Source organism: Apaloderma vittatum, unplaced genomic scaffold, assembly GCF_000703405.1.
Source record: "Apaloderma vittatum isolate BGI_N311 unplaced genomic scaffold, ASM70340v1 scaffold4497, whole genome shotgun sequence".
NCBI classification, from domain to species: domain Eukaryota; kingdom Metazoa; phylum Chordata; class Aves; order Trogoniformes; family Trogonidae; genus Apaloderma; species Apaloderma vittatum.
In genome coordinates, this window is record NW_009724386.1 from 1 (window position 1) to 14,246 (window position 14,246).

General features: G+C 45.7%; 1 protein-coding gene across 1 annotated transcript in view; it reads left to right on the top strand.

Moving 5' to 3' along the window:
• Positions 1–9,396: 9,396 nt before the first annotated feature.
• The window catches only part of WNT9B (wingless-type MMTV integration site family, member 9B), a gene marked incomplete at its 5' end in the record, with an annotated part of 7,874 nt that continues 3,024 nt past the window's right edge, over positions 9,397–14,246 (top strand). Inside the window, one exon of the mRNA XM_009872458.1 lies at positions 9,397–9,653. Within this exon, the coding sequence (XP_009870760.1) occupies positions 9,397–9,653 (257 nt within the window). The remainder of the gene's footprint in view (positions 9,654–14,246) is intronic.

The following is a 14,246-nucleotide window of genomic DNA, read 5'->3' on the forward strand; positions in this document are numbered from 1 at the left end:
TGCCAGGGGCCAGCCCAGGGACGGGGGGTCTGGGGAGGTGCAGGGAGGCAGAGCCGGAGCTTCAGCCAGGGATCCTGTGCGGGATCACTTCCCTGGGTGCGTGTCCTCCCCTCACATTTGAGTTCACTTGGGTTAAAAGCGAAGATGGGTTTTCAACAGGTTGCACCAAGGCAGAATTTACTGTGAAGAGGCGTGGGGGGTTTTTTCTAAGCTGCTTCTCGGCTGGGTTTTTCAGACTCTCTGAAAGCAAGCAGAGCTTTTAGGGCGTGTATCTCAGTGAGCGTAGAAGAGACGCAAGCCTTAACACATTTCAGAGGCTGCTGAACAGATCAGCGCTCTCTTACTCTTGGTCCCTTTCTACCAATTGTCCCACCACACGCCAGACATCGCTTCCTACATTTGCTTGCAAGCGTGGCACCCCTTACCGAGGACATTGACATGTTGCAAAGCTTGCTTAGAACAGCTGGATTTTAAGATTAGTTGCATTGGCTAGCCTAACTCATATTTAAGCACTTGCTGATGGGGAGAGGGGCTCTGCCTTTCTTGGTCTTTTGCAGCATGGATAGGCACGTGCCCTGCAAAGGTGCTGGGCTGCAGCAAGTGTTGACTTTTCCAGTTATGGGGACACGCGCACGATTGTACTCAGTGGAGGTGAATGTCTTTGTGCTCCCCTTTCAGATACTGACCACAAAGCAGCTCCTGACTCTTGCTCTGTTATTAAGGCAACTGGAATGATTCTTCATCTTGTGACAATGATCTGTTTGGTATAAACCGCCTTCTGGGCATAGAAAAATCTGCTGCCCCTTGTTTATGCATAGCTTAGGATCCGAGGCTGTAGCTTCACTTTTTAATGATTTCTTTGTTTCCCTTGAGGGGCTGGACACAGCTGTGTCCTGTGTATTGTCGCCTCTTCATTTCAGAATCACAAGAGGGAATACAAGAGGGAAACTAAAGTCTAAGAACCCAGTGAGTGTTTGGTGGTGATTAATAATATGACACGTGAGTGCTTTCAAATACAAGCTGGAGTTGATAAGCTGGAGAAGAATATTTTAAAAGTCCTGATGTGAATGACGGGGAGAAAATAAATCTCACATGTAAATTGCTACTGAATTGGAGGGGACCTCAGATCTTGGTTCAGCTGGCTACCTCTCAGTTTTGCCAGATCGGAGACTTAAACACACGAGCCAGATCTTTGCTTTCCAAACACTGAACAGAAAAAACCTGCAAAGATGTAAAAAAAATGAAGGAGGCTTTTGGGTGACTGCAGGCAGGGAGAGGACCTGTTGCGTACAGACGGTTTGGCCAAGGTGAAGTATCAGTGGTGGAGAGTGGCGAGAAAAATGTGAAGTTGGGTTCCATCAGGACAAAGGTAAGGCAAGAAGTGTACAGGGTAGTCAGGAAAAAAAGGTCTGAGGGTTCGGGAGGGAAGATCACCCGTAAATATACAGCATGATGTCTTGCCTGAGTGAACACAGCTTTACAATGGAGAAATAATGCAGCTGCGGGCAGACCTCAGAAGACCACATTGCTGGTACCGGGGGTTGTTCGGTATCTGGTGTCCATGTGCTGGCTGTGCTGGAGCAGACCAGGAACCGCCAGTGCTGGGTCCGCAGAGGGGTAAATTAATGTCTTCTTTGAAGAGCGGAGGAGAAAATAAGCTTTGCATGAAATGTAGTCCAGCTGCTCTTCAGGTTATGTTGGGCTTGCCTGGCTCATTAGGTGCAGGAATCCAGGAGTGGCTGTTGCCATCCCATACAGACACATCCACCTCTCAGCTTCCTTCCTGCTTGTTTTCCTTCCACCTTTGCGTCAATCCTCCCTCATGATGCAGCCTCCTGCGAACTGTCCCCTCCTCACCGTAGCCGTGCTTCTCCTTTCAGGACGTACAACTCCTCAGGTGGGTTGGGGTCCCTCTAGACCTCACCTAAAAGATCTCAGCCTCCCATCACCTTCTTAGGGGCTGTGTTTCACAAAGAGGACAAGTGGTTTAGGATGTTGGATCACGCCCAGAGGTGGCCATAAAGATGATCAGAAGACTGGGCACCTCTCCTACAAGGACAGATTGTCAGAGTTGGGGCTGTTCAGCCTGGAGAAGAGAAGGCTCTGGGGAGACCTCATAGTGGCCTCCTGGAACTTAAAGGGAACCCACAAGAAAGATGGGAGCAACCTTTTTAGCAAGGCCTGTTGCAAAAGGACAAGGGGCAATGGTTTTAGGCTGAAAGAGGTTAGATTTAGACTGTGTATAAGGGAGAAATTTTTTACAATGAGGGTGGTGAGACACTGGCACAGGTTGCCCAGAGAGGTGCTGGAGGCCCCATCCCTGGAGATATTCAAGGTCAGGCTGGGTGGAGCTTTGAACAACCTGATCTGGTTAAAGGTGTCCTTGCTCACTGCAGGAAGTTGGACTAGATGACCTTTAAAGGTCCCTTCCAACCCAACGTGTTCTATGATTCTATATTCTGGAGGGAAAAGAGCTCCTGAGAGAGTCTGGAAGGGTCAGGGCAGAGCTCAGAAGAGACCCACCTCAGGTAGGACGTTGTTGGGTAGGCAGAAGAAGCAAAGTTGATTAAAGCCTTCTCCTGGGGAGACCTCCACTCGAGCTGCAACATGTTTTGTTCATGGGCCATTTTGTCATGTGCTCTGTGGGCGGCCGGGTCTGCTGGAGCGTTTCTCTGTAACTCGTCCTGAAATACCTGTGGTAGGCACAGAGATGTCAAGCTTCCTGGAATTTCACGTGATGTGCTCTCTTGAGTCACAGCTCCTCTTAATTCAACCTGCCTGCATCCTCTGTGTTTGCTGCTAATTCTGCTCCCATCAACCTCGGTGGCAGAGTTGTTGCTTACTTCATGAGGGAAGAGTTTTGGGGGGCCCTTAGAGAGTAAAAACAACACGACTTGCAGTCTGTCGAACCTTGGGCTTGTGTAGTTTTGGAAAGAGGGTAGTAAGTCAAGCGACATCTTCATGTAAACATGAGTACCTTTAAAAATGCTGCCCTCAACTCCCCTGTATCCTTCTGGAGATGTTGAGTGAGATTTGGTTTTCTTCCACCTAGCCCAGTTACCTACATTCCTACATTTTCTTTGGTTTCCCTGATGAATTTGGTGGATGCCATCCTGTGCAATTTGCTCTGGGTGATCCTGCTCTGCCGGGGGGGGTTGGACCAGATGATCTCCAGAGGTCCCTTCCAACGCCGACCATTCTGTGATTCGGTGTGACCAAATCCACTACAAACAGGGACTCTGCTGTCTGGTTCTGATTGCTGCTGGCAAGATTTCTCAGGATGTTTCTCCCCCTGTTGAGCTGATAAATTAAAGGCCCATATCACTTACAGGCTGCATAATTATTCCTCAAAGTACAACGTGTCAGGAGGGTTTGTAACAGCATCTTTTTTTTTTTTTTTTTTGCATTGCAAGTCACAGAGAATACTGAGATATTTAAAAAGAGTATGGTAGCAGAAAGAACAAGAAATGGAGAGGGAAAGCAGCTTTCAGCTGAGACTTGAAAGGATGGAGTCTGTAGGGATTGCCACAAGAGAAATGATGTGGGACTACAGATGCATTGAATGGGTAAGGGCTTGCCAGAGATGCTTTTTGATTGTCTTCAGTCCTCAGATCCTGTTTAGTCACTATCTCAGGGGACCATATTTTCTAAAAATGAAGTGTTTCAGGTAGGGAAATGTGGCAAGTCCAGAGTTAGACTGATGATCTGACTGCCCATGTAATGGTTGACCAGACCACTGGCCTGCATTGAATGGCCAGCAACAGGGAGGACACCACCTCTAAAATCAAAAGCTACGTGGAGATGCTTCACGTGACTGAGTTGAGAGGTGGAAAGATTTAAACCAAGATTTTCCAGACTGTGAGAACTCAGAACAGATATGGGTGAAGAGCCCAGTGTGGTCAGCATGACCCAATCCACCTGGTGCACAGGCAAGAACTGTGATGGTTCCCAGCTAAATCCTCCCACCAGGTTACACATCCCTCTCATTTCCAAACAGGCAGCTCTTCTGAGGTAAAAAATTGATATGCTGTTGTCTGTGGAGTTTCAGAATTCTTTCTAAAAATTGATTCTGTGTCTGGACACACTATCTGTTGCTGTTCCCCAAAAGTGTTTGCCGTGACAGAAAAGCCCATTTCAAAGGATTCCAACTCATAACCTCATTTAAGCCTCGCCTGAGTTTTTCAGTCAAGCTTTTTCTTTATGAGGAGCTTGACAGAAAACCCGGAGGATAAGAGGTATAAAGACACCTGCCAGAGGGCCTGAAGCAAAGGCTCAGATGGAGAAGAGTAAAAAAAAAACCTTTGAGTTTCATCCCAAGATACTGCTCTGGGGGTTTTTACCACCTTCTCTGTAGGCAGCAGGTCCTACAAAGACCAACCCGTTTAGGACAGTACAACACTGCTGCTGGCCATCCATTTGTCCAGGGGCAAACATTGAGGATTAGAGTTGCTTCTGGAAGGATTAAAACTCAGTTCCACCAAGATGCCAAAGACAGAAGAGAGCTGAGAACCTCTTGTTCACTGCAGCGGCGTTGGTTTGACGTTCCATCATCCTGTTTTCTCTCAGCCTTTCCTGAACTCTTGCTGCAGCTATCTGTGGGGTGTAGGTATTTCTGTGGAACATGAAAGGCCCTTGAAATCAGATATGGAGTGCCGTTGTGGCTCCCTTTGATTTTTCTGGTTACTTGGGAGAGGTAGAAAAGGTGTACTTGTAGGGTTTTTAAAGACCTTTCAGATCCAGGGGACATCAGGCATTGCACAGGAACAGGCTCTCATTAAAAGTCTCTTAAGCAGCTGGAATGTGGCTGGAAGGAGATTAAAGGAAATGGATGAATTTAGCAAAGTGCTTAGACAGAAAAGTAGAGAGAAATAAAAGTTTGAGGTCCTTATTGTTCTTTCAGACTGCCAGCAGGTGTGCATTAATTCAAAGAGTTCACTTTTTTTGCCGTATGATCTGTAGATAATAAACTCTAAATCATCTAAGAATGATGTGCAGTTTGCCTGACTGCAAATATCTGCATATTTTATATTTAATCTCGTGAGAATGTTCTCGTACTCTGATCTTGACCTGATCCAGTGTTAAGTTTTACCCTCATAAAACACGGAGTCAGAGCCTGAGAGACTCTACTCCTGTGTGTAACCTTTGCTGTGGCTGTTACGACTCTTGAGAGGGGTTTTTGCTCCCAGCTCCGCTACCGGTCAATGACACAACCTTGAACAACTCTAAATTCTCTGCCTGCTTACCTAAATTCCAAGTTATGCAAGGCACACAGAGTTGTGTCTGCACCGATGCTATTTGATGAATCCCCACTGAGCTTCCAAGCGTGATGGAGTAGTTTTTTCACGCTGACATTCGCACATCCTGGGCAGTGAGTGTGGCAGTTCACACGAGGGACACTTTTGCAGAAAGGTACGTTCCAGGTAGCCTTAGTCACATGTCTTAGATTAATCGATTTAGTGCACATTTTGTTTACTCTTCCATACCTCATTTCCATGCAATTATTTCCATCCTCCATTTCTAGAGGAAAACGAAGTTACTCTGTGAGGTGCAGCTCTAGAAATGCACAAAGTGAAAAAAAAAAAGAAGCCTGAAGTAAGTTTGCCTGTGCAACCAGCTGTTTGTGTAGGATGTTGTATAACCTTTGTCAGAATTTAAAGTATTGCTCCATCCAGTTTTAGAAAGTGTTCTCCCCATGAAGTTTTTGCTTTGCAAAGTGTAAAAGCTGAATTAAACTTGGTATCACTGCTCTGTGTGTGGTCCCAGGCTGTATTTACTGTGCACTGTTGAGATTGCTTTGAAAAGGGAATCAAATTCTTCAAAGTTCTTTTTTCTTTTTCTTTTTTTTTTTTTTTTAATTTAGCGGTGCTTTTCTTTATCCAATTTGAGTTTTCCGGTAATATTAACATCCAACTTCCTTCAGGATCTGGAGAATGGCAACACCACTTTCTCCCAGATCTCACTGGCCGCTGGGGGGGCATTGGACATCCTTTGGATACTTCTTGTCCAAGATGATAGGAACAGCTGCCCTGGGTCAGACCAAAGGTTCACGTAGCTTCACAACCTGGTTTCAACACTGGGTAATAATAGACATAAAGGCAAAAGCATGAAAAAGAAGAGGTTAGCAGCCAGTGATGCTCTCTTAGAATACTCTCCAACTTCTGACAGTCTGCACCTTGAGAATTCCCTCTGTCAAAGTATCCTTGTGTTGAATGGTCCCTTATGGCTTTTTCTTCTGTGGTTTTGGATGAATTAATGTATAGGAAGAACAGCTGAAAGCTTAACTACAGCCTCCATACCCCATTTAATTTTTTTTTAGTCTATGGATTTATAAGTTAATATAATTTTGTAGAATTGTAGAATGGTTTGAGTTGGAAGGGACCTTGAAGGCCACCTCATTCTCACCCCTGGCCACGGGCAGGGACACGTCCCACCAGCCCAGGTGGCTCCAAGCCCCGTCCAACCTGGCCTTGGGCACTGCCAGGGCGGAGGATGCCACAGCTGCTCTGGGCAACTTGTGCCAGGGCGTCTCCACCCTCACAATGAAGAATTTCTTCTAATGTCTAATCTAAATCTACCTTGTTGCAGTTAAAACCATTGCCCTCATCCTGTCACTTAAACTCCCCTTTGTTCCTGTATATCAGAGGGAGCAATAATCTTTCTTTACTGACTTTCAGGTTGGACATGATTTTACAGCCCTGCATCCTCCTAGTATTCCTTTTTCTCCTAGTAGAAATTGTGGAAGATCTCCAGTCTGTCTGTCTGTCTTCATGCACAAGCTGTTCTGGAAACCTGTCAGCTTTACAAGTCCGAGCAGACTGTAGCATCTGGCTTATCCTTGGTCTTTGCATTCAATGAGTCCTTCAAAGTAGATTGATGAGGCAGGACTCTCTATAGAAACTGTGTTGACTCTTCACTTTTCTATATTTAACCTTTGCCCATTAATTCTACTCTAGTCTTAAAGTTTCTAACAACTTGCCCTGTACAGCTCTGCTTTGTGCCGTGAAGATCATCACATCCGTGTTACCTTTTCTTCCTTTTATATTCTTGCAGTTTTAATCAATATCTTTGGATTTTCCTTCCTGAGTCAGCACTTTGATGTGAGCACTTTGACACCCACTGAGCTGCAGAAGAACACACGATCTTGGCTTTATGGTTGCTGCTTGAGGAAATGCGTCAAAGCCCCTGACAAACCTGGGGGGGCTCAATAGCCCTTAGTCAAATTGTGTCTGCTTCAGGTCTGAATTTGTGACCTTAGCTCTCCTCTATGAGTCTCGCTCTGCTGTTTACCACCAGACTAAAGCATTGTCTCCTATAGCTTTCCCCCATGAGAAGGGATGAATGGATTTTAGGCAAATATCCTAGTTCCTTGTGATGACCATGTATGATGACAAGGACAAAAAGTGAGCAGCTGTCTGCAATCCTCTGTTTTATTCTCGGTTGAGGTCATACTGTTGGACTCCTTTGGAAACAGAGTCACCAACCCTCTACACCGGGGCTGAGAGTTGATCACATCTTTCACTGGATGGAGAATTGTAGAATAGTTTGAGTTGGAAGGGACCTTAAAGACCACCTCGGTCCCACCCCTGTCACGGGCAGGGACCCCTCCTACTAGCCCAGGTCACTCCAAGCCCCGTCCAATCTGGCCTTGGGCACTACCAGGGATGGGGCTACCACAGGTTCTCTGGCCATGCTGCTCTGGATGCAACCCAGGATGTGATTTGCCTTCCGGTCTGCAAAAGCACATTTCCGGCTCACATTCTGTTTCTCCCCCAAGTCCTTCTCTGCAGGGCTGCTCTCAATCCACTCCTCACTCAGGCCAGTGTTTGTGCTTGAGGTTGCCCCGGCCCAGGTGGAGGACCTCGCTCTTGGCCTTGTTGAAGTTTGCATCACCCAAGCTTGTCCAGCTCCTGGATGACTTGAGTTGAGTGTTAGAAATGTCTGTCTACTGTGAAGCCGGGTTTTGTTTTTGTCCCCTCCACCGGTTAAAATTCTTTACTTGTGAACTGGAGTGTGGTAGGCATGATGGACACTTGCCATGTTCACTGGCACAGACTTTCCTCTGCTCTCCCTTTCAGCACGGACTGGCATTTGCAGTTTTGGTTTGCCTGACAGGGAAGAGGAACAAGAACCAACTGGCTTCTCTTGTCCGTGTGGACCTGCAAAGAAAACAATGGGGTTTGGGGGAAGGGACATGTTGCCTGCAAATGTTGGGGCTGTGGTGTGTCCAAATGTGTTCCAGGATATTTCCATTTATCTGTCTGGATTTGGTGCCATTTTTTGCTGTGGGAGGCTTGAGGCACTCTGAGATTCTGACCTGCTTGTTAGTCAGGAGAGGTTCTCCTGATCAATGTTGTGCAAATGCACGACTGTTCCCAATGCTTGCAGCCCTCAAAGCTTGCATCAAAGTAAAACAATTTCTCAGTGTTTTCAAGCATCGTAAAGATATTAAGAGAGCAAGAAAAATATTGTCTTGCCACAAAAAGTGAAAACAGTTTTCTCAAAAACTTTTTGACTGAATTACATATAAACATGTATAAGTGCATTGTTGTTGCAACTGGCAATACATTTTCAGTTGATCTTTATTTTTTTTCAGCAATAAAATGTTTTCTAGCAAAAGTCGTGCTTGCTCTAGAAAGGTAGTCATTCATAATGTCTCCCTATTGGTCTTTCCTGGCTCTGTCTCCTGGCCTGGTATCAGTGCACACAACACCCTGGAAGGCCATGGCTGGTGCTGTGTGGAGTTAGCACAGAGCTGTGACCTCAAGACTCTATCTGTGCTGGTCAGTGTTCTGAGCAGGAAGCAAAAGTGCGGGGCTGTAAACATAGAGTCATAGGATCATTTTGGTTGGAAAAAACAAGTGGAAATGGCCTCAGATTCCTCCAGAGAAGGTTTAGATTGGACATTAGGAAAAATTTCTTCACCAAAAGGGTTGTCAAGCATCTGAACAGGCTGCCCAGGGCGATGGTGGAGTCACCATTCCTGGAAAAATTTAAAAGATGTGTAGACGTGGTGCTCAGGGACACGGTTTATTGGTGGGTCTGGCAGTGCTGGATTAATGGTTGGACTTGATGATCTTAGAGGTCTTTTCCAACCTAAATGATTCTACGTTTCTGTTATCACTGAGTCCAACCATTATGTCCTCTTCATCAAGCCCCCCCAGGGTTGCTGGTGACAACACATACGTGTTTCTTCTTTCTCCCCACAGTGTTAGTCTGCTTTGGTTTTGTGTGTGGTGGAGATGACATCCTAGATCTAATCAATCTGTAGTGATTGATCTTCTGAGTTGGTGAAGCACCCTGACCAGCAACTTTCTGAACATGCTTCCCTCTGATCACCCTTTTTCTTCCATGACTGCTGTCCTTCCATAACTCACGGCTTTTTCTGCTTCCTTTCAGCCTGACCGGGAAAGAAGCTCTGACCCACTTCCCATCGCTTGGACCCTCCACAAACTCTGCCCAGGGCAAGGTCCACGTGAAGCAGTGTGACCTGCTGAAGCTGTCCCGCAAGCAGAAGAGGCTGTGCCGGCGGGAGCCTGGCTTGGCAGAGACCTTGCGGGATGCCATCCGCCTCGGCATCCTGGAGTGCCAGTACCAGTTCCGCAGCGAGCGCTGGAACTGCAGCCTGGAGGGACGGACCAGTCTGCTCAAGAGAGGTACAAGGTTGTCTTTTGTTTGTAGAGTGAGATCTCATAGAATCACAGAGTGTTGGGGTTGGAGGGGACCTCCAGAGCTCATCTAATCCAAACCCCCTGCCAGAGCAGGGTCACCCAGGGCAGACCCACAGGAACGCGTCCAGAGCAGGAGACTCCACACCCTCTCTGGGCAGCCTGGGCCAGGGCTCCGGCACCTGCACAGCCAACAAGTTTCTCCTCCCGTTGAGGTGGAACTTCCCATGTTCCAGCTTACACCCATTAGTCCTTGTCCTATTGCTGGGCACCACCGAGAAGAGATTGTCCCCTTCCCCTTGACCCTCACCCCTCAGCTCTTGATACCCATCACTAAGGTCCCTCTCAGCCGTCTCCTTTCCAGGCTGAACAGCCCCAGGTCTCTCCGTCTCTTCCCAGCAGAGATGTTCAGTCCCTTGATCCCCCTCGGAGCTCTCCCTTGGACTCTCTCCAGTAGGTCCCTGTCTCTGTGGCACTGGGGAGCCCCAAAGTGGACCCAGGATTGCAGGGGTGGTCTCCCCAGGGCAGAGCAGAGGGGCAGGAGAACCTCCCCAGCCCTGCTGGACACACTTTTCTCGATGCCCCCCAGGCTCCCACTGGCCTCTTGGCCCCAAGGGCCCGTTGCTGTCCCACGAACAACTCCTGCCCACTGGGACTCCGAGGTCTTTCTCCACGGGGCTGCTTTCCAGCAGGAAACCCTTTGCTTACGGATTTTCATCCCAGACCAGAGTTTCCTACACTGTCTTCCTTGACTGGCCATCGGGGATGATACTGTGAAAAATAGAGGTTAATGCTTTGTGTCATGGGGCATTTTAAGAAAACATTATTTTTGCCTCATACATAAATCTCTGTTTTTCTCAGGCACAGAATTTAATCATAAAATCATAGTAATGGAATCATAGAATTGCTTAGATTCGAAAAGACCTTTGAGGTTGTTAAGTCTAATGGTTAACCCTGCACTCCCAGCTCCACTACTAACGCATGTTCCCGAGCAACACATCCACACATCTTTTAAATGCCTCCATTTAAACGGAGGTTTTAAAATCCTAATTAAATCGTAATTTACTAAATCCTAATGAATTAAATCTCATTTAAATCCTAATTCACAACTTGAAAAAGCTATTTATCAGGATTAAGCCATTTCAGCGTGTGTTGACAAATATCTCCCAAGACTCTTTCACATATTTTTGGAGTTTCTGCAGAAGTTCATTCAGAGCAGCCACTCACTGGCTTCTGTTTCACAACAGGCTTTAGAGGATGAAAATGTCCTGAAAGTTCTGTATTTGAGGTAGGAGGGAGCATAATAAATCCTTCACATTGTAAGAACTTGAGAAAAATAGAATGGAACAGACCCTGAGACTATTTCTTAATGCAAGTTCTCAGAGCATGCCCACACTTTGCTAAAGCTGTCCTCATCCAGACAATGCCTGTCACTGACTTTCAGCCCTTCAACAAAGTTTAGTGGCGTTTGCTAAGTTTCAGTCTTCAGTATTATTGAGTTTCAGTCCTTTCATAGTGTTTAGTAGTTCAATGTTTTGAAACAAGGGGCTCCAATAAGCCAATGTTAACTCTGATGAAATTAAAGTGTTAATTTTAATTAGCTTTGGGATTGAAACTTTTTCACATTTGCATTTAAAATTATCACATTTTAGTCAAAGCAAATATTAAGTTAATATTTTAGTAAACCAGCCCATACAAGATCACATTTATTGCCAGGCTCTGCCGTGATTTTTTTTATCGTGCTGTGGAAGAAGCTGTTTGTGATCACTTTGAGTGACTTCCTGACATCTGTGCCTTCATCAGGCTCAAAGAACTTGAAAATGACAATTGAATAATCCTCATCTTCAAATAGCTGGAAAACATTTAATTATCTCCTGGTGGCATGCCTCAACATTTCCATGGGCTCCTGACTGACAAAATAAAATATCACCTGTAATTTAAAACCTGTTTTGGCAGATGAGGATAAGTGTCTGAAAACTTTTATTACACAATCTCAAGGATCAAATGATGATTTAATATGGAAAAGTATGCTATATGCATCTCCTGTATGCGAGGACGGCTGGCTGGAAGCAATTATTAGTTCTCATTTTCCTGTAACTTTCTTTTACAAAGAAGATGAACACTTTCAGCTGCCACTTTTGATCAGCTTCTCACCTATTCTGACACTGTTTTGTTGCTGGTCAGATAATGAACAATGCTCCTTTCACCCGGGTAGTGATGAGAGGATTAAATCATTTGGTATCACCATGGTCCGTAAAGAAAACCACAGAGTTTTTAAAAGTCTCTAATGATCTTATGAGCACAAGAAGGGAAAAAAGGTCATGTCTCACTGAGCTGGATCACATCTGTAATAAGTAAAAAGCCACACTTAATTTGTGCTCATGACTAAAGAGCCGCTCTGATTTGGATCACTGATGCTTATTCCCACTTCTAGAGATGCCACCATATATTTTCCTGTATTTACTTACTTCTAGTAAGTGAAAAAAATAAATAAATGCTGGAGCCCTTCTGGTGGTTGGAACTGAAGTTTTATTTTCACAAGTGTTTTTACACTGACACTCCTCTGGATACAGCTAGGAAACTCCTTTTGCATACCCTACAATCCTTCTGTGACTACTGCAGTCACTTCTCATGGCTGTTACTCTTCACTGATCCATGCAAAATCCTTCTGCATTTCTCCTCCACTTAAAAAACCCACAGAAATAGTCAGATTAAAAATGATTCTGGAGAATGATTTCAAGCCATCTTGTTGCACCAAGGGAACTAGTGTTTTTATCAAAAGTTTTCAAGGTAATGGTGATCTTTCGGTTTCCGGAAAATGAAGGTGGTCAAGTGCCGCTGGAGGTCTGGTAAGAATTTTGCCTCAACTAACATCACAATTTGGGAAATTAAATACCTGTAGCAAAGACAGCTTAGATGAAGCCTTTCAGAAAAATCCTTTTTGGGAAATGAACACTCTACAATCCTCCCATCCATTAACCCATTTCTTTGCCTTGTGTTGGTTGGAATCGTTGGACTTCAAGTAGCGCTTTTGCTGATGTCATGAGGAATCTAGGAATGGCACAACGCAGCAGCGCTGGCTCAGAGATGTAGAATTTTCTGTCACTGGAGAGAACTCTGTCGGACAAAGCCCTGAACAGCTTTATTTGGCATTGGAGTTTGCCCTGCTTTGAGCAGGAGGCTGTACTAAAGACCCTGAGAAGTCCTTCCATCCTAGATCCATTGACAATTCTATATTTTCTTGCTCTGCTCTTTTTTGGTTGGTTGATTTTTTTGGGGGGGAGGGGGTGATTGTTTTGTTTTGTTGTGTTTTGTTCTTTAGTTTTGTTTTGTTTTCCAAAAAGATGTCTTTTCCACTTGCTCAAAGAAAAATTTTTGACCTTGACCATCTTTTCTTTGGCAGAATCACCACATGGTGAAACTCCTCCTATTATAGTTTTCCTTGTGGTCTATAACACACCATAGAACAGTGTCTTGCCATTGCAGCAAGCATCTTTCTGTATTTATAGGCTGCTGAGCTAAGAAATCATTCCAGAGAGCTCAGGGGAAGACTTGGACATGTGCAAGGTCCTACCAGAGGGAGCTGGCTTGCTTCAGCATCTTGAAATTCAACGGTGTGCTGGATGTTTGCAACCAAACTACCCAGAGAAGGCATCTGCAGTTAGATGTTCTCCTTGCATGGAGTGTTTAAGATTTCTTTTAGTCATCAGTGACGCAACCAATGGGGTCAGGAGAGTGACTCATCCCAAAACCAGACCCTGACAGCCTGGGCATCGGCTCCAGGCTCCACCGGCTGTGGTGACAAGAGCGCCATTGACATAGTGGGAGGATGGATACCCAGGAGAAACCTCTATTTAGATCTTCTCAAATCATTCTTTTTGGAGCTGATTGCTGCTCATTTGTGCTGTCTCCTACCAACAATCCAGCTACAGTGGCTACTGGGTTGCTCATTATCATTCCACCAGGGCTTAAGGACCACTTAGTTTTGCCGTTACTCATGTGATTTGTGAACAAAACAATTAACCGGTGATCAATCCCTTCTGACAAAGAGGGAATCATCTGAGACTTTTAAGACAAGCATTTGGCAGCCTGGTGACATTGAGCCTTTGCCATAGGAGGAGCAGGGAGAAGAAGGACAGGATTTGGAAGTATGCTGTGGAAGTAGGTGCAGTTACTGCTGTCTGCAGTGGCCTGACCACAAGCAATGGTCTCTGATTTCCAGTGGGTTGAAATCTTAGGTGGAGTGCCACAGAAGAAACCAAACCATCACTGGTCAGAAATAGCAGAAACAGTGTGGTATTGCACAGAGTCAGATTTAGCAGGGTATGTGGTGCTGACTGGGACTGCTAGCTTTATACAGTGTAGGAAAGTGTTTCTGAAACGCCGTCCTCTCTTCTGGTATCTGTATGTCAGACAGGATACTGGGAATCTGACAGAGGTCCTCCTGCTCCTCTGCTCTGCCCTGGTGAGGCCACATCTGGAATCTTGTGTCCAGTTCTGGGCCCCTCAGCTCCAGAGGGACAGGGAACTGCTGGAGAGAGTCCAGCGCAGCCCCAGGGATGATGGAGGGATGGAACATCT